The sequence below is a fragment of the Lissotriton vulgaris genome, chromosome 8 (assembly GCF_964263255.1).
Source record: "Lissotriton vulgaris chromosome 8, aLisVul1.2, whole genome shotgun sequence".
Lineage (NCBI taxonomy): Eukaryota > Metazoa > Chordata > Amphibia > Caudata > Salamandridae > Lissotriton > Lissotriton vulgaris.
In genome coordinates this window covers 1,183,809,085-1,183,836,672 of record NC_141696.1, presented here as the reverse complement: position 1 = coordinate 1,183,836,672, position 27,588 = coordinate 1,183,809,085, and the positions used below count along the sequence as shown (strand labels likewise).

At 44.4% G+C, this 27,588-nt stretch overlaps 1 protein-coding gene across 1 annotated transcript in view; it reads right to left on the bottom strand.

Moving 5' to 3' along the window:
- VPS36 (vacuolar protein sorting 36 homolog) overlaps window positions 1–27,588 on the bottom strand; it is a 262,064-nt gene that overhangs the window by 95,121 nt on the left and 139,355 nt on the right. The window contains exons 7-8 of the mRNA XM_086935046.1: window positions 14,590–14,622; window positions 14,410–14,487 (exon numbers count right to left, since the gene is read on the bottom strand). Of these exons, the coding sequence (XP_086791172.1) occupies window positions 14,410–14,487; window positions 14,590–14,622 (111 nt within the window). The remainder of the gene's footprint in view (window positions 1–14,409; window positions 14,488–14,589; window positions 14,623–27,588) is intronic.

Here is a 27,588-nt window from a genome sequence, read left to right as displayed (position 1 = left end):
GGTATGGAGCAGGCCGCGACGTCGGCGGCTCTGGCGGAGCCGCCTGGGAAGTGTCGCCCGAACCCCCGGCCGTGTCGCGCGAGCGTCGGGGGGGGGGGGGGAGTCAGAAGAGCGGTGTCACTTCTTCGACATCTTGTTCCTCTTACCTGAGGACTTGGAACCCGATGAGTGGTGCTGACTGGCCGAGCTGTGAAGACTCCGGCCCCGCAACCGGTCCCTCGACCTCCTCCTGGACCAGGACCTCGAGTGGCACAGGGCCGACTGCCAGAGCTCGAGGCGCTTACGGGACTGCTCCCGCCTAGCTTTCGACGTCAAGGCCCGGCAGTCGGGGCACGACTTGTCATCGTGGTCGGCCCCTAAGCAATACAGGCTCTGGCGATGGGGGTCGATAACCAACATCAGTCGGTTGCAGTCGGCACATGGTTTGAACCCGGGCATCCCTACGGGCACCGATGGAGTAGTTCGACCAAACAGATCAAAAAGGATCGAAAAAGTTTAGTCAAAAATTACTAAAGGGTACCACTTTTTCCGGAACGGCGCTTGCTGGTGCGGAAAAAAGACGAACTGACGTCAGCGAGTGAGGGCGGCGTCTAAGAAACTCCGGTGTCGTCATCCCGGTGCCAACGACGGACACGGAGCCGCAGACGACGCCTACCGACGCGCAGGGGTACTGCTACGCAAAAGATCAGGATCCAGACTGATGCCTGGGGATATTCTAAGGTAAGGAATCTAATACTAACCTGTTTCTTTCAGAATATGTATTTTATCCAATTTGTTTAAAAAACATATGAAAAAACCACTCATCGATACATGACAACTAGTGCGCAGTGTCCCCAGTGAATTAAAGAACCATCAAAACAATACACTTAACAAGTGAAAGTGTATTCCTTCTTGAAAAACAACTGTAATAATGAAGGAGTGTTTTGGTTTTCTTTGGGCCAAATGTTATAGAGTGTTTTTTGTTAATTACGTCAATGGTGTTTCGACCCAGAAGGCTAGCCGGGTCTCATCAGGACAAAAGCAATGTGGGGAGCATCTGAAAGAAAATGACTAAATAAATTGAGGATGTGGAGGGGTGGTCTGATAAGGAGTACTGGAAGGGTGTAACTAATACTACCTTGAATCCGAGGGATTGGAAAGGTACGCATCAATCTCACTAGTGTAAGCATATAAGTGTTACTGTGAAGGAATAAGAGTAACTTACAAACAAACACTCTAACATTTGGCAACAAATTGGATAAAGGACTGATTTAATCTAAAGGTGGTCAAAGATTGCACTAAGTGCTGTAGGTTATCCAACCTGCAATATGTTTATTCATGCCTCAAAATGATACCTATGGCCCCATTATTCAATTGTAAATTTATTCCCACGCCACCTGAGTTTATGGGCAGCTCTTGTTTTATAAAACTTGTTGGATGCGTGAACAAGCAGGAGATTTTGCACTCACAGTATGGTACTGCTGCAAAATAACACCCTTTTATGAAGCTCTGGGAAAGGCATTGGTGGAGAGCCTCGCAGAAGTTCTGAAACTCGCTTTGCTAGACCTAGCTATAGATATGAATCGTTATACAATGACACTTCTATGGCACGTCTTGCTTATTGCAAATAGTATTATTGCCAATAATTGGTGCAATATAGAGCCCTCACCACTGTAAATGTGGTGAAAAGTGTTAGATCACTGCATGACCTTGGAAGTCCTTGCACAGAGAGCAAGAAGATGTCCCCACTGTGGGGGACAGGGTGATTGTTCTTACTAAATCCACAAACCTCATATCAACTCAAAACCTTTCGTTTCTCGTTGGATGTGTAGAGTTCAGATAATGGACCCCTAGGCATAGCCTGGTTGTAATGTATTATCTGATGATGACTGTGAGAAAGTAAAACCATTTCAATGGTGTCTGTGCCCTCATACTACTGCTTTATTAGGAATGTACCAATATTGGAGTGCGCACTGATGCCATTACTTTTAAATTATGATTTCTTGTTTATATTAACTGGAAGAGTAATATGCCTGCTACGTGTCTTGCTTCTCTGAAGCTAAGAAGCCATTTTATTTAGTGTCATACATTTGCACATTTTCTTGTCGTAGCCTCGTTTTAAAAACAGGCACTGCAGAACGTGAATTTGAGAAAACTGATGAGTAGGCACTTCTTTCTGTTATTGTATCTTGTTCTCAAGGACTTCTCACGTTAGTTGGTTTCGCTTGAAGTAACAATATCAATCATGCATTCTTGTTTTGTTGCTTCAATTCACTTGCTCTGAGAAAAAGTGTATAAAATACAACAAAAATGTACAGATTTTAGTAACGCAATTTTGGGCAGATATTCAGCAACTGGCGATTATGGATTTTTGCTTGTATGATGGCTTATTTTTGCGTTAAACGCATGTTAGACTTTTAGGTCTCCCAAGAGCTGTTTTATTTACAACAGTTTTGTACTAAAGCTGTGTGAATGCCGCTGTATTTATCTGAAACTCTTTATAAAAATGTTTCATAAAAAAAGTTGATTACTAAATCCGACCAAGCTGTATTTATTCTCAGGAGAATGGTAGAACAAAACTGAGGTACTTGCTTCATGTAATGTTTATGTCTCCTGGATAGGATGAGTCCTTAACAAAGGTATCGGGCTTGAGCCCGCTTTAAGTATGTAGACTTGTTCGGGGGAAGATACAATTGATCTTTAATTAGTATAGGGTAGCTTCTTCATTCAATAGGAACCATACACTTTCAGTAAACGTTAGTAAACAGCAGCATCCTGGTGATATCAGCCTATGTATGGAAGATGGGAAGGGACTAGTAGAGTGTGACAGGGTGAACCTATGGCACACTTGAAACATTGGGTGTCTGTACGTAAAGAAAAATGCTGGTGTCAAGTATTTGGGGTCTGGAGACTCAGAAGACTGGATAAATAGCACAGGGTCCAGAGTTGTTCCTTTGTCTTGAAACAACTTTGCTTTTCTACAAAATACACACTTCATTACAGAAGATAATAGGAAAAACAAAGAGATTGGTTTCCATTGCTACACCTGGGAAACCCATGGATGCCATCTGTAAACACTTACTGTGGAGTTGGTTGTGCTTTTTGGTGCCATTTTGCAGACTTAGGCAGCAAGTGCTATGAAAACGTTGCTGTTTTTATCTGGATTTACCCTGAATTATAGTTTTAGTGTGTACATAGGTCGCACTGATCTCTTTGTGGTTGAACATGCTTTCTCCAGCCTGCCTTTGAAGCCCATCAGCCTTTTTGCGCCTTGGAGTTATGCTGCTGCACAGCCGCATTCAGGAAATAATCCGAAAGTAAGCGTCTTGCGGTCACGTGCATCACCTGCAGAATCATTATCCAGTGGCATATTTGCAAGTATAGTGAAGCGATCACATTCAGACAATGAAAAATCCATTTTATGGGGCTCAATGTCTTTCAGTGGTCCACTCAGATACAAATGGTGTAGAACCACTGCTCCCCCATTTTCCTAAGAGAAAACGTTGCTGGTGCTCAGCTATGACCTAAATTCACTCTTACAAAGAGATGGGGATATCAGAATTTTAAAAATTCCAGCTCATGAAAGGGGATGGATCGCTATACACCTCCCATGTGCTATGCTAGCCAGGCCCTCTGCAGCTTCTTAGCACAGCAGTCATGGCGTCAGCTCCTGAGGTGCGGGGAAAGTAATGTTGAGCATTGTGGCACATGTGATTTTTTTCCTCACATCATTTTGAAATGCGTTAGCAACAAAAGTTGGGGCTCTGAGGCTGCTGCCCTGCAGGGGAAATAAAGTCAAAGAGTACAATATTGGTGACCTTATCACCCGGCCAACAGAAGGAAGAGGAAGGTGAGCCGCTCTGTAACACTCCTCATCACAGTAGCCGTTGTGTCAGTTCCAGAGACGTAAGAAGTGTAATGAAGGCCACCACTGATATCTTTTTCACCACAGTGACTGAAATGTGTCTGCAATTGTTTCCTATTACAGCCCAAAAGTAGAAGCATAGGTAAGGCGAGGCTGTTCATTGCTGCTGACCTTATTTCCAGGTCTATGAAAGAAGGAGGAAGGAGGCCTAGACATTCAAGGTTAGGTCTATGTACCAGAAGCCCCTACTCTTTAAACAAAGGGTTCATAAAGTACAGAACATGAAACAATGCAGACACCACTGCACGACAGCTCCCTGGTGGTTACGGAGTCAGGGGTGTCGATCCAAGGAGCTGGGTTGGTGCTGCAGACAAAGACTTAAGGTAGGCTTTCCTGTTTTCAGTTTCTATTTTTGGGGTGGCTGAGTGAGCTAAAGAATGGTGATTGATTAAACCCAGATCAGTTGACTGGGGCTGAGTGTTTGATTTGCTCAAACGCTCCGTCCATCATCCCCTTTTGTTTTGCTCTGTTCGCCCTAAGTTGGCAGGGTATGCTCAGACGTGAGTCCCTTGCTCACTTGGCCACTGGATTCAAGATAGCCTGGCTGATGAGGATTATGAATTCGAAACCGGTCCCCAGATGCTTGTTTCTGGTCCAGGGAACACATGGCTTGGCAGTTCGGGCTGGACTGTTCCCATGAGGCACAGGGTCAGACTGATTTGCATATTGCCATGTCTGAACTGGGGTGGCTGAGTGAGCTGAAGAATGGTGATGGATTAAACCCAGATCAGTTGACTGGGGGTGAGTGTTTGATTTGCTCAAACGCTCCGTCCATCATCCCCTTTTGTTTTGCTCTGTTCGCCCTAAGTTGGCAGGGTATGCTCAGACGTGAGTCCCTTGCTCACTTGGCCACTGGATTCAAGATAGCCTGGCTGATGAGGATTATGAATCCGAAACCGGTCCCCGGATGCTTGTTTCTGGCCAAGGGAACACATGGCTTGGCAGTTCGGGCTGGACTGTTCCCATGAGGCACAGGGTCAGACTGATTTGCATATGGCCATGTCTGAACTGGGGTGGCTGAGTGAGCTGAAGAATGGTGATGGATTAAACCCAGATCAGTTGACTGGGGGTGAGTGTTTGATTTGCTCAAACGCTCCGTCCATCATCCACTTTTGTATCGCTTTGTTCGCCCTAAGTTGGCAGGTTATGCTCAGACGTGAGTCCCTTGCTCACTTGGCCACTGGATTCAAGATAGCCTGGCTGATGAGGATTATGAATCCGAAACCGGTCCCAGGATGCTTGTTTCCGGTCCAGGGAAGACATGGCTTGGCAGTTCGGGCTGGACTGTTCCTATGAGGCACAGGGTCAGACTGATTTGCATATGGCCATGTCTGAACTGGGGTGGCTGAGTGAGCTAAAGAATGGTGATGGAATAAACCCAGATCAGTTGACTGGGGGTGAGTGTTTGATTTGCTCAAACGCTCCGTCCATCATCCCCTTTTGTTTCGCTTTGTTCGCCCTAAGTTGGCAGGGTATGCTCAGACGTGAGTCCCTTGCTCACTTGGCCACTGGATTCAAGATAGCCTGGCTGATGAGGATTATGAATCCGAAACCGGTCCCAGGATGCTTGTTTCTGGTCCAGGGAAGACATGGCTTGGCAGTTCGGGCTGGACTGTTCCCATGAGGCACAGGGTCAGACTGATTTGCATATGCCAATGTCTGAACTGGGGTGGCTGAGTGAGCTAAAGAATGGTGATGGATTAAACCCAGATCAGTTGATTGGGATGAGTGTTTGATTTGCTCAAACGCTCCCGTCCATTATCCCCTTTTGTTTCAGAATTATTAAGCATTTGCAATGCAATAGGTCTTGCATTTATGCGAGTTTAAGCTATTCGCATTGTAAATGACAAAGCCTTTTATTTATGTTTTAAAAACAAAAACAAAAATACAAGGCTATGTTATTTGCAATGTCAATAGCTTAAACTCACATAAATGCAAGACTTATTTCATTACAAATGCTTGTTTTAAATGAAAGCATGAATTGGTCACTCAGCAAGTTGGAAGTTACAGTCTGTGTTCCAGAGTCGCTACCCCTCTCCTGCTCAGAGAGTGTTGCATTGCATTGTATCATCGATATAGCGCCCTCACATGTACTGTGTGCGTGAAACGCTGTTTGGCACTTCATTTGGTGTCTTTCAAAGGAACGGCTGACTGCGTATATATTGCATTTTCTGCGTTGTTCAATAATCTCCAATACAATATAGAGGATAGCTTATTGCTGTCAGAAACCTGTTTCAAATTACCCCCAGCTGTTTCAAGAAATAAACCGCAAACTTAAAGGAAGGCACAGAAACACACACTTGGTCATAGCTATTATCATTCTTTTAGCACTAAAGTGACAGTGGAAGTGCATACCATGTTGCATACTGTATACATGCTGTTTTGAACATGTTCGATTTTTAACATGCTGGTGTGGAATTATGTGCCTTGCAATTGTGCGGTGTGGAGTGGAATTGTGTGGTGGAATTATGCGGCATGGAGTGCAGTGAAATTGTGTGGATAACAATTATGTGGTATTGAGTGTACTGGAATTATGTGCAGTTGAATTGTGTTTTATGGAGTGTAATCAAGTTGAATGGTATTTTGTGTTGTGGAGTGGTATGTAGCAGAGTTTAATTGTGTGGTGTGCTGCTGAATTTTGTGGCAAGATTTTTTTTTATTTTTTTTTATTTTTTTTATTGTATTTGTAGAGCGCTCTGCAACCCTACGGGCATCCTGGCGCTATGTTGTGTAATACTGTGGTGCGGATTGGTTGTATGTGGAGCGATGTGTGATTGTGTTGTTGAGCTAAATTATGTGGCTTGGTGTCAAATTATGTGGTGTGGAAAGTAAATGTTTAGAGTTGAATTGTGTGGCTTGGAACTGTGTTGCATTGAGTGAAATTATGCTGATTGGAAGTATGTGGCATGGTGTGGAGTGTATTTATGTGGATTACTGCTATGTGACAGAGTGATTTTATGTGGGGTGTATTTATGTGGTGTCGAGTAGAGGGTAATTATGTGAAGTTGAATTATGTTATGTTGAGTGATATTATGTAGAGTGTAATTATGTCTGGTGGTGTTGAGCTGTGTGGTGGTGACATTGTGTAGTGTGGAATTGTGCGTCACACTAAACATCCAGGTTTGCTACAAGGAATGAAAAACTGTGAAGGCGCGCTCCTCTCCTTTTGCTTGCATTGTTTTTTGGACAGGTAATGCTTACTCCTGGCACTTCTAAGGAGTCCTTATTGGCAGTTTGTGCCTCTTTGCTTGCCTGATTATCCCTCGTTCTTCAAATCTATTGTCATCAGTTTTTAAAATGTCTCCCGCATGTTTCCCCGGCTCCCTTTATCGTACCACAGTAGAATTTTAATTTGGTTCTGGCATTTTTGTATTTTCCTTTCATGCCTCTTCGCATTGGTGATGTGTATTTGTTGACTTTGAAGACTAGGTTACTTATTATAATCATGGTATGGCATGCAGCCGCACAGATCTCCCTCCGGCTGTGGTCCATGGATTGCAGCAGTTTCTCTGCCTATGTTATTCCCAGCATGCTATACTGCTCTCTCTGGCAGCCACTCATCAGTCTCTGTACATACTTCTAACTCTTTGAGTGATAAACATCACACTAACTGTTCTCTGACCACTAATACACTGTTTTTGAATTTCCTTGTCAGCACAGGGCTGTAAAACTCTTCTTTAACAAGGTGGCTCCTATTGCAACTTTCCAGGAAGCAATAGGAAGTGACACAGTCATTAGTTCTTCCTAAGCCATCACTGTCGCCTCCGAAATCCATAATTTTGTCACATTTTATTATGTTGCCACTGACTTCCTGCTTCTTAATACTATGCATCGCACACCTTCCAGTGAATGTTTTCCTTCTGGTTACCTGCTTCTGGTTTTCTGTGTTTTTCTCCTTCATCTCTCCTTGAATTCTACTTCATCTATCCTGGATTTCTGCTTCATCGCTTGTGTTCCTGGAATTCTGCTTCACCTCTCCTGCACTTGCTGAATCTATTCATGTACTCCGGTCTGGGTTTTGTGAAAGCTAGTGATTAGGGAAAGTCTTCAGGGGAGAATGCAGTGGGCGGGTGGGAACAGGTGAGCTCAAAGGGCTGCAGTCCCCCCTTCACACCACCACCCACACTCACCCCCCAGTAGTGTGTGTCAGCCCCGCACCCGAGTACTTAGCAGGTCTTTAAAAGACCATTTGCTTCATAATGAGGCTTTGTTGTTTTTCACCCCATCTTGGAGCACCTGCAGCTCCACTCTGCCTATTTCTGGAAGCTAACATGATGGCAGGTGCTCTGATCGTGTCAGCAAGTAGTGTGAGGCATGTGTTTTAAATGAGACATGGATTGAAAAATGTGGGCCAATTACTAAATGGTTGGGAAATGTCATCACAGAAAGATACAAATAAATTAAAAGGAAGGAATTAGTTAATCACACACGCACACAGTCGGTGGCTGCATTGCAACACCGCTCTCTCTCACTTCTCTGAGTTGCTGTAAGTCGAGCTCGAGCCACCGCAGGAATTACCGATTGCCTCGTGCCTCCTCAGAGAGTCCTGCACTGAGATGTTGCAGCAAAATATAAAGCCTGTCTTCCACCTCGTTAAGTAAATGGTCTTTATAAAGACCTATGAAGTACTCGGGTGTGGCCAGTTAGACAGACGGCAGACAACAATAGCTCCTCTCCCCCTATGTGAGCCAGGCAGGGGGCCTGGTGTTGTTCTGGCCCTCGGTTTAAACCGGGTCAGCTGATTTTCATCCAGTAGGGATCTCTTGTGTACAGTCGGTTTAAACCGACTTCCGGACAGCCTAACTTAAGGTAAAGGATCAGAATATCCTTGGTGGCACTAGAGCCTGTTTGATCCTTTCCAGTATTCACCCTCTCAGACTTAAGGAAATTCAAGAGTGGCCCTGTCATAAAGTATTTTGAATTAACATATTTCTGCTATGAAGTCTCCCTGAAGAATGCTCAATTGTATGCACTGATTCAGGAGGCACAATAACATATTCTCTATGAGGCCAAGATGGAAGTGAGAAAAGGCTGTGGTTAATCTGGAAGGCTATATATTCTACACTTAAGGGCTAAAAGTACTCCCACCCTTGGCAGAGATATACAATTTTTTGAGACAAAAGAAATGGTAGAGTAATATGGGGGTACAGTTCTTAAACTATGGAGTTTATTGCCTAGGCATTCAACGTTTACAAAAATCGATTTGCCCTTCCTAGGTGGCTCTGCACCAAATACTAATATTCTGATGGCTACATGTGAAAACAGTCAAGCAGGGATAGCAGAAAAAACTCTAGAAAATAAGGGAGTAAAAGGTAGCCTTAGAAGTGAGATAATATGAAATAGGAAAGGCAAGGGGTGAAGGAGGAGTAACAATGGAATGGACTCTTAAGGCCTTGTTTAAGCAATAAACAGTCTACACATAGAAAACACAATAAAGCGAGAGGGGCAAAATATCTTGTTTCCTACCCAATGGCGCAGTCTCTCACAGGCTTCTGCATTAGGTGCTTACCTCAAGGCTTGAAAAAAACGGGAAAGCCCTAGTTCAAGACAACCTATGGAGATCCAAGATCAAAGATAAGGACGGCAGCCCAGGAAACCCTGGTAAAGAAGGGTGGGAGACCAGAGATGACTCATTCAACACGTACTCAGGAAAAAGCAAGAATTGGTAGAAACAGTCTCAGATGTCGTGGAGATTAATGAAACATGGCCTACAGACTCAGACACATTGGGGGCGCAGCCACTTAAACTAAACAAGGAATGGCAGAGAGCTTGGATCCACAGAATAAGGCAGCAAATGGCATATCCATGGCCATCAGTTCATAAGTACCTGCGGCATAAATTATCATAAATTCTCAAAAGATGATGGGGAATTCATGGACCATCCTCTGAAAGTGCAGGCTTCTATGATGCACAAAAACAAACTATAACATTTTGCAAGGGTCTGAAATACATGCAGTGACACAGAACTCACATACATATGGAGAAGAGTATTGTTGGATCAAAAAACAGAGGAAATGAACGAGAGAAACTGCAATGCTTTTTGGGGGCAATTAGAAGAAATTGAACATTTCATAAGTGAAAGAGGCTAGAAACTAGGCACAGATTTCAGTGGCAAAAAACAAAACAAATTCAGCAACTAAAGATACAGCAAGTGGATCTAGAGAGCAGGTCCAGGTGAAATAATCTGCATTTCCTGGGAATGTCTAAGAATAAACTCGAAGGAAATTCAACTATATGCATGACTGAAATAATATTACAAGTTTAACCCCTCCCATGCTCGCTCGGGTGGGCTGTGCTGGTGACGGAACGGTTGCGCCACGGCCCGCTCACTGTGCCTGCGTGGCGTGAATTCCCCGCCTGCGCTGACGTTCTAAAGAGCGGGCGGGGCCGTGACGGAACCGTTCCGTCACAAGCACAGCTCACCCGCGGGCCGTGTCGGAGCGGTTCCGTCACCAGCGCGGGACTGCAGCGCGGCCCCGCCTCCCCTTAGTGCTGCGGCGGAATAGCCGCCGCAGTGAAGGGGTTAAGTTACTCCAGGTTTCGAGGGGAATTTATCTATAACGTGAGCCCAAAGAGTTCGGTTTAATCCACCAAAGCATAATGCATGACTCCTTACAGTGTTGATACATTTCAGGATTATGGTGTCGGAGACAGAATTCAGAGCAAGGATGTGAAAAAGAAAAAAGTTTTCCATTAATAATGAACTTGACATTAGTAATTTTGCAAATATATATATAGACATGCCTAAAGGACAATGGGAATGCAAGGAGTTTATTAGATCCTTTCAAGATAAGGGTGCTCAAGCAAACCTAATCCAATAAAGCATTTTTAAAGTTTTAGTAATTTGCAAGTTGCCAAAAAGTTTATGTGCAGCGGAAGCCTGAGGACGTCTCATATTTTCAAGCCATGACAATGTTTGAAGAGAGAAGGAAATAGTGTTGAGGGTTTGGTGATTGTGGGGGGGGGGGGAGGAGGGGGAGGGGATTGGGCGACGTGGAGGTGGGCGTGGTGTTCATGATCTGGGCATCATAGAGCAGCTTAATATACTTGCAATTGTCATGAGTTCCCAATAGGGCCTACTGTAGTCCTCCCCTATGTTAGCCTAACTGTCGGTTGTAGGCCGCTTTTGCTTTGCACACGGTATGAAGTTACAGATTTATTTTTGTGCCACATTATTATTTTATAAATTGGCTACACATGTTTTTTGTTATCGAGCTCGTCTGCTGGGATTCGGTCTGAACATTTCGTACAAGGTTGAACAACAATGTGCCATGTTTTTCTTTGGGGTCGGTCAATAACACACCTAACACATAGGCATAATAAAGAGACCCAGCTGTTTTTTTCTGGAATAGCAGTTGTTATCATATAAACAGAGACTTGCATTGTTTGAAAATAGAGAGGCACATTTCTTGCACAGGAAAGACCATGGAACAAGCTTGCAAGCCTTGCGGAATCTGAGATGCAGGCCAGCTAACGGCAAATGCCAGGTATGGAGCCCGGCTTTAACCCAAGAGATCTGTGATATACCATTTGTGGTTAGGCTTAGGCAAATACATAATTCGCCATGGTAGGGCTTTCCATTGTGTATAGTCTATTGATAATGCTAATCACTTAACTAAGTTGTATACGTTTCCCGATTGCAGCACAGTTGCTTCATGATAGAGCACAATAGTTTAAAAAAATATCGTAAACTTTACCCATGTCTTTCAGTTGTTAATTATGGACAAGTACAAGTGAGAGAACAAAAGGGGACGACATGTTACTGCGGTTCCCTTAGGGGACTAAAATGCTGTGTTCTGGGGTGCCAAGTTACTTGTTACTCTTCAAAGGTTAGAAGGGCAAGCAAAGAACAATAAGCTAGTCAGGGTTCGGGCCTATAGGTACTGTTGTGGTATGGGGACTCAGTCCTTACATACCGACATTCTGTGATCCCAGGCATAGTTCGGTTTCTAAAATAGAATCCCTGCAACACAACTAGAAGGTACCAGCATAGATGTGTTCGTCCAAGAAGTTACAGAAAGCTGTCTCCAACCTTCTATAGTACGCACCACAAACTGTATTATATTTTAAGGTAGAAAAGGTAACTTGAATCAGACATCAAACCCAAATGTGACAGGCTGTCATATTCCCTTTCAGTTTAAGCTCTATTTTAACAGATGACAAACTTGAATTAACCAAAACTCATCTGGGCCATGTATGCACACATTCTTCCAGAACCATTGCCCACCTGTAGTCCTAACTTCTTCTAGATTAAGCTACCATTAATTGCTGTCAATATTCTGAGAATGATTGCGACCCACCCCAAAATGATCCACGCTTCTGGTATAAATGACCTTAACCAATTTGATGATTCTGGCTGAGAGCCAGTGCAAAGTCTGCCAAGTGACTGATCTCCAATCAGATTTATCAATAAAGCCACCTCTTGCTTTACAGGACTGCCAAATCTTGAAATAACTTTTGGATGGAGGACCATAGTAGCCCTCGGACCAACCTCTCACTAGGTGTTTGGAAATACAGTTAGAAAAAAGAATTCAAATATCTGCTGAAATAAATCACAAAACAGGTCTAGAGCATGTATAATTTGGAAAAAAAAAAAAACCAAAGTTAAGGCGATAGAGTTAGGGGAAGAAGTATGAGCTCACACCCATAAGAGGTGGTGGTGGTACAAAACCAAACTGAATGCAGGAGGGTTTAAGGCACATACACAGAGGCAACATTTAAAGGAAAGAAAAGGTTATTCCGACTTTTAACCCCTTCCATGCTCATGACGAGCTCAGCTCGTCATGAGGCACAGTGGAGCTGTGCTGATGACGAGCTGAGCTTGTCATGAACAATGGAATTCATCATAAAACAGCACAGGAGGGGAAAATGCACAGCAGCGATGTGGTGTTGATCACAACAGGCTTCACCCACTGCTGATTTTAGTGTCCTTGAATCGAACCCTGCAGAACTTACTAAACAAATGCTGCCATTTTTTAGTAACTTTTTTGTGATTTGTGACCGGATATCCAAGGAACTATATTGAAGTTTGTGACATCATCTACCAAAATCAGCACAAGCCGTTGACTTTGGCAGATGTAACAGCTTTGTGGTATATGGCACAATACTGCCTGGCAATATTTTACATCATGATGGCATTAGGATCACGCCCATGCGGATGCCCATCACAGGCCACCATGGCTTGGCTGCATTAACTGCCAACAAAGTCTAGGTTATCTTATGGCAGTGGAGGGTTGGAGGACAGAAAAGAGGGCTCAAATCTGTTGGATCCTCCACTGAACTGTTTGAACGTAAAATGCATGCAAAGTTATTCAGATTTGCGATAGTTCCGAAGGAACATTGTAACCTATGCAATACATTTATAGAGCATTACAAATGTTTCTCCCCTATAATAAATCCTCTGGGGACCTTTGATCAACACTACTATAGACTTCCAGCCCCACTACAAATACCACTACTGAACACATTTATAATTCAAATGGCTCAAAGTTGGGATCATTTCAAATGTGCATGATCCTCTGAAGTGTAGAACACGGATGCCTTTGTTACAAAGCACCCTCTATCCTAGGAGTTCACACACAAAGCCCTCCACACCCTATTATTCACATTAGCATACATGTTTTATTATCAACTTGAATTTAAAGCCTTTTTTTGCTTCTAGAGGATAGAGCCAATCAAATTCAAAAGGAAACAAAGCTGAGATACAGAGTGGCTCATTCTCAAACTTTCTGCGTCAGTAACTTAGATGCTATATATTTTTAACAACTCCAAATCCAACACATGGCTTTAAAAAACTACATGCATTTCAGGTGCTCAGGCATTGAAGGTTCAGCGCTTGGGTTGGGAACAGAGGTGCTCACAAGAGAGGAAAAGAGCATGGGCAGCGGGCAGTGAGAATGTTGTGAACAATCACAAAGCGGTAGCTATGTGAGTACTCCCAAATATTCCAATGCCTTTTCTTATTCTATTTGCACACATCAAGTTAGTGTAACAATGATCAAAGTTTGAAATTTGTGTTTATGAAACAGCCCCAAGCCTGTCTATGTGTTCAGGGGCAAAGAGAAAAGCATTTCTTCGTAATAGATATTTTTCCAAAAGCTGAAAATAATTAAAAGGTGCAAAGGCTCATTTCTGCCATAACGCATTGGAATAGTGGACAATATTAAAAGGGTAAGTAGATGGTAGTAGGAGTAGGGCTGGAAATCTGTAATGTGTGTGATTTACAAAGTATTCTTGGGTTCTGTAAAATATGAAAAAATAAATACATTTATACATAAAAGGGAGGAAAATCTTGGGTCCCTATATTTCTTTTTTTAAATAGACTCAGAGTAGCACTGTGTCACAGTAGCAAAAAAACTGAGCATTTGAATGTCAGAGTTTTAAATGTACTCTTAAAATCCTTAAAGTCTGATTTCAGCAAGGTCTTCACAAGGCCATGCACACTAAACAGGGCAATTTTAAAATAATGTTAAGCATGTTTCCTGATCAACACAGCAATCATTTACCTCATCTTCTGTGATGTCCCCTTGTTTTTCCTTGATCTTGTTAGCAATGGATTTGGACAATTCTACCATTTCCTTTGCCTGGAGAATAACAATATTGAGACTGTATGAGTTCTAGCAAACTAAAACAGAAATGTAGATCAAAGAAGATATGTTACAGACTGAGGAATGTGTACAATGTACCTTGTCCATCAGCTTGCTGAGGTCTTCAAAAGCCTGAAAAACAAAAAAGCATAATTTGATAGTTTCTGGTAACGTATTTATGATCAGTTGTGAATGGACAATAAAAACTGCAAAAAGCATATATTTAGTTTCTGACTTAAATTCCTTCATTGTACATCACTACCTCGTGCATGTGCAATTGTTAATGCATTTTCGCTTTTTTAAAGATACCGAGCATCACAATGTTAATAAAAGAGGCTAGTGGGTTACAAGCTTAAAGTACAATGAATGCAAGCCTATTGATTCACTACACTCCATCTCACCTCTCCTTGTAATTTGTTTGTGCTCAAAGCCACTTTTGCTTACGGCAGGTTAAACTCACAACCATATGAAGAGGGTCTACCTTATTAGCATTCTGTAAGCCTCGCTAATCCAATCATAAAAACACTAAAGCGTCAGAAAGCACCAGTACAGTACATTTTGTGACAAAGACATCAAGTGAGGAAAATTAGGTTTCAGGTTTTAAAACTGATAATATAATTAGCTTGTTAAGTAGACTATAAACACATGTTATCTCACGGGAAGAACATTTGACACTTCATATCCTCATTGATTAAATAACAGACTTGAATGTAACTGTTTTCTATGGCCAGTTGAAAAATGAGGCAAGAAGAAAGAGTGGAGAAAATGCAGGACAATGAAGTCTCGATCTAACAAGGGTAATTTAACTTAGCCTTAAACAGAAGTATTAGTGAGAGCTTTAATTAGACAGCATTCTAAGATTGTTAAAGAGAAGCCTGACTTGAGTATTGAAAGTATTTTAGTGTAGTTATGTTCCTGAATATATAGGAAAGGATGTGGTCTAACGCTAACGGCTAGGGTGGTTGGCCTCCAATCTGGGGAACCGGGTTAGAGTCTCGACAAAGCTGCTCAACATCCTGTGATTTAGGTCAAATCATTTACTCTCCCTGTGCCTAACAAAAAATTAATGTGTGCTTATGTAATGCAAGTGGTGCTCGTGTAAAGACCTCTGATTCCTGATACCTACGGTTCAAGTTCGTGCTATATAAAAAAAACTCTGAATATATATAAAAAAAACATATGTATGATTGGTAAAGCTAGTGGCAATATTAGTAAAAGGAGTTTCCTATATTTTCTTGTTTCATAGATTTTAGTCAAGGAGGATCTAATGAATGGCTCCAGACAAACTGTAATAATGCACAAAATACACAGAGGAATGCTTTGAAATTCACTAAATTTAGATAATAGTTTGAGAAATTGAAGTTTGAGAGAAGACTGAGGATAACATACATTTCCTTAAAAAAGCTCAAATAATTAAAAAAGTTCAATACACTCTATTAAATCATTGAAGGAATATCCCATAAAGAGTGTGCACTGTGGACAGTGGTAAAGCAAACCCCTGGCACAAAATGCAATTACACCATTTCAGTTTCAAATGGTTTGTCAACAGAAGCCTTATCTCTAATATGCAACTGACTTAAAATATCTAATTTCATTTGGTTTATGTCCATACCCTTAGATGCCAATGCCCTTTTTATGAAACACTAGCAGCCCGTCCCGACATTGTCCGGGTATGAATTGCTGCCGGCCAGTAGTATATTGTTTTGTAGGATTTCGTTTTGATAGCATTTCTTATCTGTGACAGGCCTGTGAAATGCTCCGATTCACAGTGCACTGCTGATGCACTTAAGAGTGCTCGTTCAGTAGTGTGTGAACTCGAGTTTCCCTACTTTATTTTTCCTTGCAATATTATATAGTGCAAACTCGACAACATGGCATGAGCACAATTTACATTACAGAAGAACACATTCATTTGTGGTAGGCACGGGGAGACAAAGCGATTTGCCTGGAATCGCAGGATGTTGAGCTGATGCCGAGATTCGAACGTAGCTCCCCAGCTCTAAAGTTCGCAATTCTAGAACTTGTGGCGGGAGGTGTGTCTAAAAGTGTATGTCGGTGCTGGCCATCAATGAGAGAGACCTGTGCATTTTTCAAATCAGTGGTGAAAAAATATGAGTATGTTGCTGGAGATGTGGGCCGCCGTTCAACCAATGTACTTACCGGGGGAAGGTAAACACCCATTATTCTGCAACTTTTTAGGGTTCAGGGCTGGGTTTGGGTTTTGGGGTACAGGGGTAGGTTTGGGTTTTGAGGTACAGGGGTATTTATAGGGTTCAGGGCTAGGGGTATTTATAGGGTTCAGGGCTAGGTTTGGGTTTTGGGGTACAGGGGTATTTTAAGGGTTTAGGGATAGGTTTGGGTTTTGGGGTACAGGGTATATTTATAGGGTTAAGATGGGTTAGTGTTTAAGGGTGTTGGGGTATTTTAAGGAGTAAGGGTGGGTTATGATTATGGGGTGCAGGGGTATTTAAAGGGAGCAGGGTGGACACCCGGAGCTGGAATGTACAGAACCTGGGAAGAAAAAACAATTAAATATTGGGCACAACGCTCGCTTTTTTTTCACGTAATCCCGCGCCCCGCACACGCCCCCAGCACACGATATGAGACATGGCATGAAGGGCGGAACGTACCACATGCCCCCAGTGTTTGTCACGCCCCCAGCACACGCCCACAGCACAACCCAGACACTCCCACAAGGGACTACTTTGCTGGCACGGTTCTTTTACCTTTTAAATGTATATGGTGGGCGTCTGCATAGCCTATGTCCTTCTGCTGCAACTGCCCTTTCCAACGCTGTATTGGGTGTTGTGATTGGTGCTGTGGTACCTGAGATCACCCACCACAAATGTTTGGGCTCGCTCTTTATTATATTAGTATAGATTACATGCAGTAATACCCCATAAAAGAAAGATTACATATACAATTTTTGTTCCACTCTGGCAATATGTAAAAATGGCAGAGAATATCATTTTACCACTTCCTGGCAGGTTCATCCAGTGGTCGACTGGACAACAGAAGAAAATGCCATTTCCAAATGGAGTGAAACCAGTGTAGAGTACATGCATGGCACGCAACCTCTCAAACTCAACAGTATCACACTGTCAGTGGTATTGGGACACAGACCTCATGAGCTTCATACAGGCAGTTGGTAACCCAGCCAGTACCCAACTCGTAGAGTTAGTTGTCAGCAGAGCACTTTGCTGGGCACAGCCAGCTTTTCTGTTTTGGCTGGTGGGTATTGCTTGTCATGATCCCCAAGGTATATGCTGTTGGTCTTTCTGTAATGAGGCAAGTGCCTCTAACTTTGCGCTACTGCGCTATTTAGCACACAGAATTGTAGAGTACAAACACTTGCCAAAGTGCAACAAAGCTGGATTTTTCTAAAGAGCAGCATAACTTTCCTCACTGCAACCACGCTTCAGAACGAGTCTAAAAACAACGAACGAAGGCACACACCTAACAGGAACTTCCTCAGATAAACAATGGGCCACAATGCTCTATTCTTATCAGCAGCTAGCAGCTGACACAGGATGCCTTTTTGTTGGCCCCCTCCTGCTCTGAAGTTAGCCTTCTAACATAGAAATAAAGAGCTTTTGAAGAGGACAAAACAAAGTACTATTGTTTCCTTTGATTGATATCTGTGGAATGTGCAGTAAGAGTTACCCAACAACAGGCTGATCATAAGTATATTTAAGAACCTGATTGAAACTTACTTGCACTGAGAATACAAACAAGCAATGGCAAAACCAACAAGTCTGGTTTGCAATTTCAGTTGTATGCGCAACCTACTTACTTTGCCAATGCTTCAATGCTATAGATAAATGCTTAAATATTTCACTCTGGCTCACAATATATGAAGTGAGACTGTAGGAAACAATGCAGATAATAATAACACATTTTTATATCGCTCTTAGCATCAATGAATAAATATCACGTGCTACCATCACACAATTCAATGGCACCTAATTCAAAAACCCTGGAAGAGTGACGTGCAGAGTTAGGTCTACCAGGACATGTTACTGTGAACCGCAGATCACAAAGAACGGACATGAAGCTCTCAACTCATTAAACCATCTTGTTGGCTACTGCCCAAAAGCTTAGAGGTCAGGTGGTGATTTCCTCAAATTCTAACTGTAGTATCATCGTTTTTTTAAAGTAGCCACTTCAGAAAAGGAAACTGCTCTAAATAACTATGATTCATGCTTTTCACTGCATTTCCTGGAAATCAGCTGTTAATTATTTTGGGTTTGCTAACAACACAATTTGGAGGCAACACATATACTTTTAAAGTTACACCGATACACTACATTCCGAAATTGTATGTAAGAGAGGGTCCGAGACATATAAGAGTAAGATCTCAAGCCACAGAAGAAACAAGATTGAATAAAAATGGTTATACAAAAAGTCCATCTGCGGGTGTGAGCATTAAATTAGGCTAAGTGGACAACCTGGGTTCACAACTCAGCTCTTCACATTCAGGGACTAAAAACCTCCCAAACTGACCACATGTACAATAAGGTGGATGTCTATAATTATAATACTTGCTGTTCTGTCATTCCATTGTATATACTGGAAAGATGGACTCCAAGAGACCATATTATACTAATAGGTGTGTTTTTCATATTTATTAAAAATTAAATTGTATTAATGTGATTAAGGAGGGGGCTTAGATAATGGCCAAGTGGCACAGGGTTTCTGAACTCCCCCAAGAACATGCCATAAGTCCAACAACATCAGTTTAACATATAAAGTAGCTTCTGTGAGCTTTTGAAAGCGATTACTATATACAATAAGGAGGTAACATTTTGTGCGTCAGCTGTGAAAATGGAGAGTTTGAGCTGGGTAGCCAGGGTCCGCAAATTATATGTAAAATCTGCAGGGTGATATTATGAAGGCACTGATTGCAACTGCATAGCTGCATGGACTAAATGCAGACTAGCATCAGATGTAAAATATTAACAACGGGCCAGTGCCGAGTGCCTCTTCTTGGAAGGATGCTCAGGTACATCACCAGTGTGGGTGAGGAGTCGTGATGTATTACTAAATTGTGGTCTTGCATTCCTATTACACGTCTGCACTTTCGCTATGGCTTACTAGTGTGCCAGTGGTGCTGGTTATGGCGCAGTCGAGACACAGCTGAGAGGCAGACCTTTCTGTATGATGAGTGATCAGCAGTCTAACTGGGTGCATCGCTGGCTTCACCGCTCTATTAATATTGGAGGCAGTAAGTGCTGACTGCACTCCAGGTGGTTAGAGCCCATTACAATAGGAAAAATAATACCAATTTGGAGAATCTTGCAGATGAAATAATGGAGAAGTAATAACAAGCAATGGATCAAGAAAATCTGCACCACACCAACCTTGAGCAGAGTGTCAATAAGAAGCACCAGAGCTCAACCTGGAAACTTACTTCAGCCTGTACACGGCAGCATCCCTGCGTGCATAGAGTTCCTTTTGATACACATTACACACGTATGGCCAAAGCTCTTTATTCTATGCATGTGCGGCACAGTGATCTCAATGATACTGCTGGTTTCAATCCTCAGAAGGGTCACCATACTGCACATGCTCATAACAGCTCATACATGCTAAAAAAAAGAATGTAAAGTACCATCCAGATAGTGTTACCTGTGGATAATATGTTGTTTATAAGGTAAATAAACTCGAGCTGTCGTGGTCAAGGGTGGGTAATACCGAGCCTGTCCTCTGGTACTACTTTGTTGTCTTCTCACCACCTAAATACTGTACCAGCAAATATGTAAACATCTGTAAAATGCCGTTGGCTGATCCAAAACATGACAGATAGACCATTCAGCCAATGCTTGAAGGGTGCTCTACCAAACAATCCCAGGGCCTAAAATGGACGACTCAAAACTCCTTTCTTTATGCTATGCTATGCGAATTAAGAATATAGAACATGCATGTTGCATCTGTTGTATGCTGACAAGTCTTGCAAGCTGTCTGTAGCTGGTCCTTAAAAACAGTGTATCATTGCGCTCAGTAACAATACAACTAATGCCTTTAAAGAGAAACAGCCAGGGATAGAGGCGAAGTGATGATGCAAGTGTGGTTATATTGATGAAGAGTCCCAGCTACATCACACTGGTTTTTGAAGGCTGATAGGATTAGGTGGTGGACAAACTGTGAACGCACACCAATGCAACCTTCACTCACCTTCAGTAGTGATTCGACCGTTCTGTGGATCATGGCTATGCAATTTCCTCTACTCTTGTGAATTAGCATTTATTTGTTACGTTTTAGGGGTATGTTACTTCAGAAATGTGATATGGTAGATAAAGTATTTTGTTTGCTGTGTGTAGTGATGTTGTTTAATCCTTGATATGTCTTAAATATTATTTTCTAAGAATTGCACTGTTGAACATTTTTTTTTGTTAAGGGAATTTGAAAAGTTACTAGAAAAATTCACTACTGTGTGCACTCCTATATGGTTAAATATTTGTTCTCGAATTTCATGAATTTAGTTTAGTTCGTTTTTCCACACCTATTTAGGCCTGAGAGCGGACAGACAGACGGAAGTGGAGCTGGCCTGTGATTAAAGCCTATGACTGCCTATGACTTACTGAAAGGCACACTAATGTTACAAAAGAAACGTATTGAGCCTGATGCAGAAGGTTGCTCAATAGAATCTGGAAAGGAACTAGATCGCTGTAAAATTTGTAAACATTGTGTATTTCTTTTTTTGCAATTATTTTGAAGTTGATTACTTTCCAATCTTTTCAATGTCTGTTTCATTGTGTTTTATGTTCTAAAGTGGTTTGTAGTGCGATCTGGGCTATCGGCATTTAGTGTATTTATCCAATATAGAGTTACTTTAGTCTTACTGTCACAAATTGAAGGTAAATTAAAAGTGTCTATGATTCTCAAATAACACTTGACAAATTCTGGCAAGATGAACTCTCAATAACAAGTAAGGCGCCGATTATGATTTTGGGCGGATCGCCACCGACAGGCCGTCAATGGCAGTCTGTCAGACATTAGAGGCTGCGGTCTGACCGCCACATAATGATACGGTCGGTTGGAGCGCAGCTGGACCGACTACCACCTCCGATAGACTCAAGGAGCCTGTTGGAGCGTCCGTCGGAGCGTAATTCCCTACAATGGGGACAGTCCAACCGTCACGAAATGTTTGAGCAGATTAGATCTAGATACTAATAGAGAAAACTATACCTGTGCAACAATCTATGGCCCACACTGCCAATACGATCATTTTGACAGCCATGGAAAGGATGTTGGAAAGGGACTTTCCTCGCAATGAGGCCCTTAATTTTTTCTAAATTCCATTCAGTTATGGTAATGCTAAGGTTGAGGGTTCATTTAGAATGGAGGGAAACCCCCACAGTCTCTTTTCAATCCTAGACCTTCTTTACTTTTCTATCTCCACCCCATTATTTCTCCTGCCTCTCTTCCTTCACATTCATCCACATTTTTTTCAATATTGGAGAAAGCACATCCTGTATCCCTTATTTTGTCCTATTCCTCTACTGTGAGCCCCACTTCCTCCTCCCGTCTATCCACTATCTTCTTGCATCTCCAATTCAATATATATATATTTTTTTTTTAAACAGATTTTATTTGTCACAGTTCACATACATTTCAAAGCTCCGCAACCCAGAGACTGCTGCACACATTAATGAAACAACAATGATGACGTTGACTTTCATAACGGAACAAGCCCACCCCCCGATTGCGTTCATGCCACAACAAAAGAAGGATTACCTCCCCGGAACAGCACACTGAGTCCATCTAACACCCTGCAAATCCCAAATTCCACCCACCCATCAGTTTGCCGGGCGAGTGACCCCCTCCGGCGGCAGATCGAGGTCCAGCCCCCGGTAGTCCGCCCATCTCTTCCAAATCTTAAAATATTTACGGGGGCATCTCCTGGCAATAAAGATCGGCAGTTCGAGCCCCATGCAAAAGTCCATCCCATTCCTCCATGCAGCCAATGGTGGAGCCCGGGGCGCCTTCCAAGCCCTGGCTATGTCCCACTTCGCCAGCGTGAGACCTAAAAGCAACAGATGGCGCTTATACCTATTGCCCCCAATACCCTCCATCACATGTAGCAAGGCCAATTGCGGCGAGTGCGGAAGTTCCCATCCTAACACCTCCGACAGGCAGGAGAACACCCCCTCCAAAATCGATGCAGCGCAAGGCAACCCCAGACTGGGTGCATAAGTGTGCCCTCATCTGTCCTACAGCAGAGACACTCAGGGGAACCAATCATTCCTGCCCTCCACAAGCGCACTCTGGTGAAATAAGCACAATGCAAGAATTTGAATTGTACCAGTCATAGGCGTGTAGGTATTGCTGCCCCCCGCGGGCTTGCCAGTGCCTCCGCCCAGTCCTCTTCCTCCAGGTCACCCACATCCCCTTCCCATGCCATCCTGAGCCTATGCAGGTCAGTGGAACAATGAAGGACCAGCGTCTGATAGATGAGAAAAATCTTGCGGTCAGGTAGTTCCCCCATAAACACCTTCGCCTCTATTGGACTAAAGTCGGGAAGGGACTCCAGACCTTCCAGGTTAGGTGCCAGTGCATGTTGAAACTGCAAATAAAAAAAGAACTGGGACCGCGGCATCCCATATTCATCTCGAATATCTTGGAAAGATTTAAGTGTCAGGCTCGTCATCACGTCACCTAGGGACGAGATTCCTTCAGAGTCTCAACCCTGGAAGCCCTGTAGCGCCGCCAGTTGGGGCAACCGCCCATTTCCCCAAAGAGGAGTCTCCCGGGTCAGAACATTTCACCACCCCATCCTACTCTGAGCCCGCCTCCAAACATGGAACACCACCTGCTTGACCGAGGGAAGATGCTTTCGTAGTGGTGCGGAATACAGCAGAGTGTGTAAGGACTTATTATCCATCAAGTGCCGCTCGACCGCATAAGTCGGGTCCCCCCTATAACCGTACCACCACTCGTTGAGAACAAGCAAGTGTGCCGCCTGATAGTAGGAGAGGACATCCGACGTAGCAAGGCCCCCAGTATACGTGGATAAAAAACTGGTGCGCAGGGCCACCCGGACTGCACCCCCCTCCCATAGAAACCCACCCAGCGCCGAATTGACCTGCTGGAACCAGCAGGGCGAAATCTGGTAGGGGTGATTTTGCAATTGATAGAGAAGACGGGGAAGCGCTACCATTTTGAAAATATTTACAAAAAGGGGTGGTGAGGGACAGAGTCTCTGAATTAAGCAGAAAGCTCTCACCCAGTCAAAAGATCAGGGCTAGATCCAACACCGTTTTTTAGCTCACTGCACCATCCCAGTTTCAGAACCTGGCTGTATGCAAATTAGTCTATTCCTGTCCCAGTGCATGATGGGAACAGGACAAACCAAACTACAGAAGCCAATTCTTACACTGGGAAGGAAACAAGCTCCCGGGGACCGGTTTCTGGCATTACAGCCGTCTTCGGCCCGGTTTGCTTGAATCCTGATGGTGCAATGAGCAAGGGTCTCACATCTGAGAATACCCTTCCACGCTTAGGGTGGACAAAAATATTTACAAAAAGGGGTGGTGAGGGACAGAGTCTCTGAATTAAGCAGAAAGCTCTCACCCAGTCAAAAGATCAGGGCTACATCCAACACCGTTTTTTTAGCTCACTGCACCATCCCAGTTTCAGAACCTGGCTGTATGCAAATTAGTCTATTCCTGTCCCAGTGCATGATGGGAACAGGACAAACCAAACTACAGAAGCCAATTCTTACACTGGGAAGGAAACAAGCTCCCGGGGACCGGTTTCTGGCATTACAGCCGTCTTCGGCCCGGTTTGCTTGAATCCTGATGGTGCAATGAGCAAGGGTCTCACATCTGAGAATACCCTTCCACGCTTAGGGTGGACAAAAATATTTACAAAAAGGGGTGGTGAGGGACAGAGTCTCTGAATTAAGCAGAAAGCTCTCACCCAGTCAAAAGATCAGGGCTAGATCCAACACCGTTTTTTAGCTCACTGCACCATCCCAGTTTCAGAACCTGGCTGTATGCAAATTAGTCTATTCCTGTCCCAGTGCATGATGGGAACAGGACAAACCAAACTACAGAAGCCAATTCTTACACTGGGAAGGAAACAAGCTCCCGGGGACCGGTTTCTGGCATTACAGCCGTCTTCGGCCCGGTTTGCTTGAATCCTGATGGTGCAATGAGCAAGGGTCTCACATCTGAGAATACCCTTCCACGCTTAGGGTGGACAAAAATATTTACAAAAAGGGGTGGTGAGGGACAGAGTCTCTGAATTAAGCAGAAAGCTCTCACCCAGTCAAAAGATCAGGGCTAGATCCAACACCGTTTTTTAGCTCACTGCACCATCCCAGTTTCAGAACCTGGCTGTATGCAAATTAGTCTATTCCTGTCCCAGAGCATGATGGGAACAGGACAAACCAAACTACAGAAGCCAATTCTTACACTGGGAAGGAAACAAGCTTTGGACTGGGTAAGAGTGGTCTGCTTAATTCAGACACTCTGTTCATCACCACCCCCTTTTCTGTATCGATTTTGGCCACTATAAGTGTGGCAGGGTATACTCAGACATGAGTCCCTTTCTCACTGCTCCATCAGGATTCAAGCAAGCCAGGCCGAAGAGGCTGAAATGCCAGAAACCGGTCCCCGGTAGCTTGTCTCCTTTCTGGTGAAGAATTGGCTTGGTAGTTTGGTCTGCCCTGTTCCCATGATGCACTGGGCCAGGGACAGACTAATTTGCATATAGCCAGGTTCTGAGCTGGGATGGGGCAGTGAGATAAATAACGGTGATGGATCTAGCCCTGATCTTTGGACTGGGTAAGAGTGGTCTGCTTAATTCAGACACTCTGTTCATCACCACCCCCTTTTCTGTATCGACCATTTTGAAAATGGCCGACCTACCATATATCGTCAGAGGCATGTGGGACCACACCTTCAGATCATCCCGTACACGCTCCCACACCGGGGTCAAATTATGGTCTCTAGATACGGCCAGTGTATCTGATAGATAGACCCCTAAGTATTTCATCCCCCCGGCGCCAGATGAAGGGCTGAGGCCCAGTCTCCCACCCTCGGTCCACCCACCAGAACGCACAGCGTGGACTTGCCCGGATTCATGTAAAGCCCAGAGGTCTCACCAAAAATCTGCAGAATGCGTAACAATCTCGGTCCCGACCTATCTAGATCTGTAAGAAAAAACAGGACATCGTTTGCATAGAGTGCTATCTTATCAGTGAGACCCGGCGCCCATCTGAACCCCCGGAGCTGAGCATCAATGCGCACCTATGCCGCCAGTGGCTCCATAGCGAGCGCGAAAAGGTATGGGGAGAGGGGGCAGCCGTGACGCGTGCCCCGCCGGATCAGAAAGGAGCAAGAAATTGCCCCCCCCCACCCACAGCGACGCTGTAAGGTCTGTATACAACAGCTGCAGCTAAGCCAAGAAGCGCGGGCCGAGATTAAGGCGCCGCAGCAAAGTGAACAGGTACACCCAACTAAGAGAATAAAACGCCCTATCCATGTCCTCTAGCAATAAGACTGCCGGCTCCCCAAGCTGCCTCCAGGCCGATATGTTATGGCGGGTCGCCCTCTGAGGCATGAATCCAGCCTGATCCGGATGGACCAAGTCCGTAATATGCGGCTTAAGCCGGTTGGCCAAAGCCTTGGCCAGAACCGTGGCTTCTATATTGAGAAGGGATATAGGACGGTATGACGCATGCCTCTCCGGAGGTCTGCCCGGCTTGAGAAACACTACCACTTCCACGTGTCTCCAGTCTGGAGGAAGCAAGCCGCTCTTGCGCGCCTCCTCCACCACAGGCTGAAAATGAGGGGCCAGCTGCACAAAAACCGTTAAAAAAATTCACAAGGGAAGCCATTCGGGCCCAGAGCCTTCCCGGGATTCAGTTCCCCAAGGGCCGCACCCAACTCATCGTCTGAAAGGGGTCTATCCAATTGCTCCCACACTTCATCCGAGACGGTCCGAGGGGGAAGGTCATCTATAAACTTAAGAATAGTCTCCGCTGTGAGACATTCTTTGGGCGCATATAAGTCCTCATAATACGCCGCGAAACTCTCCGCAATTGCTGGGGGCTCAAGAATGGGCAAACCCGGGGAGGAGCTTCGCGGGCAAGGAAGATGGCCGCGTAAGCTCGGAGCTCCGGAGACCCTCCGACCCTCCACATAAATCCTGATGAGAATCCTGATCCACGACTGTGGGATATTGTGTGTGAACGGTTGCTGAAGCGGGACTCGTTGTCCGATTCCGAATCCGACACTCCTAGGTGGAGTAACACCGTGCAGAAGAATCGTGCCAGGGCCGCGCTACTACCCGTGAGTTGGTTGACGCCGGCGAAACTATCGCACGGAAACGGAGTGGTGCGAGGGTGACTATTCCATCTGCTCGGCGAAGCACGCGTAGTGGCGGAGTGAGACAGTGCTGATCAGCAACTGGTGTTCGCGTTGCCCGACAGTCGTACCGAAGAGCCGGTGAGGCCCCGGTGGGTGATCCATTGTGTTGGTCCCCAAAACCATCATGGCGGGTAGAGGCGATTCAGACAAGACGAAGGTCCGTGGGAGTAGGAAAACTACTTATTCCCAATCGAACAATATGGATCGCTATGCCCAACAGAAGAGCTCGCCGGGTGCAGCTACCAGGCCTAAGAACTCAAATCGGGACGATTCGCCAGACACGTCGGACCAGACACTCCGAGATGTCATGGGCGCCATTGCGGGCATCAAAACGGAGATGCATAAACAACATGAGGTCCTGACGCATAAGGTCGACACCCTGGCGATTGAGGTCAACTTGATTAGAGCCGATCTGGGCAAGACCAATGATAGGGTAAAATCGTTGGATATTAAAACCACGAACCTCACAACTGATGTATCGGACCTACAAACAGAGGTCCGAGACTTGAGATCGGCCAACGATTTTTTCGCGAGACGGCTGGATGATTTTGAAGGACGGGCTAGGCGACAGAACGTCCGAATCATCGGCGTACCAGAAGGGGCAGAGAACTCGGCCACCGATCTCTTCGTGGAAGACCTGATACAAACTCATCTGGCCCCGGCGGGCCTCAGCCGTTTCTTCTCAGTGGAGAGAGCTCATAGACTGCCAGGGGGACGCCCT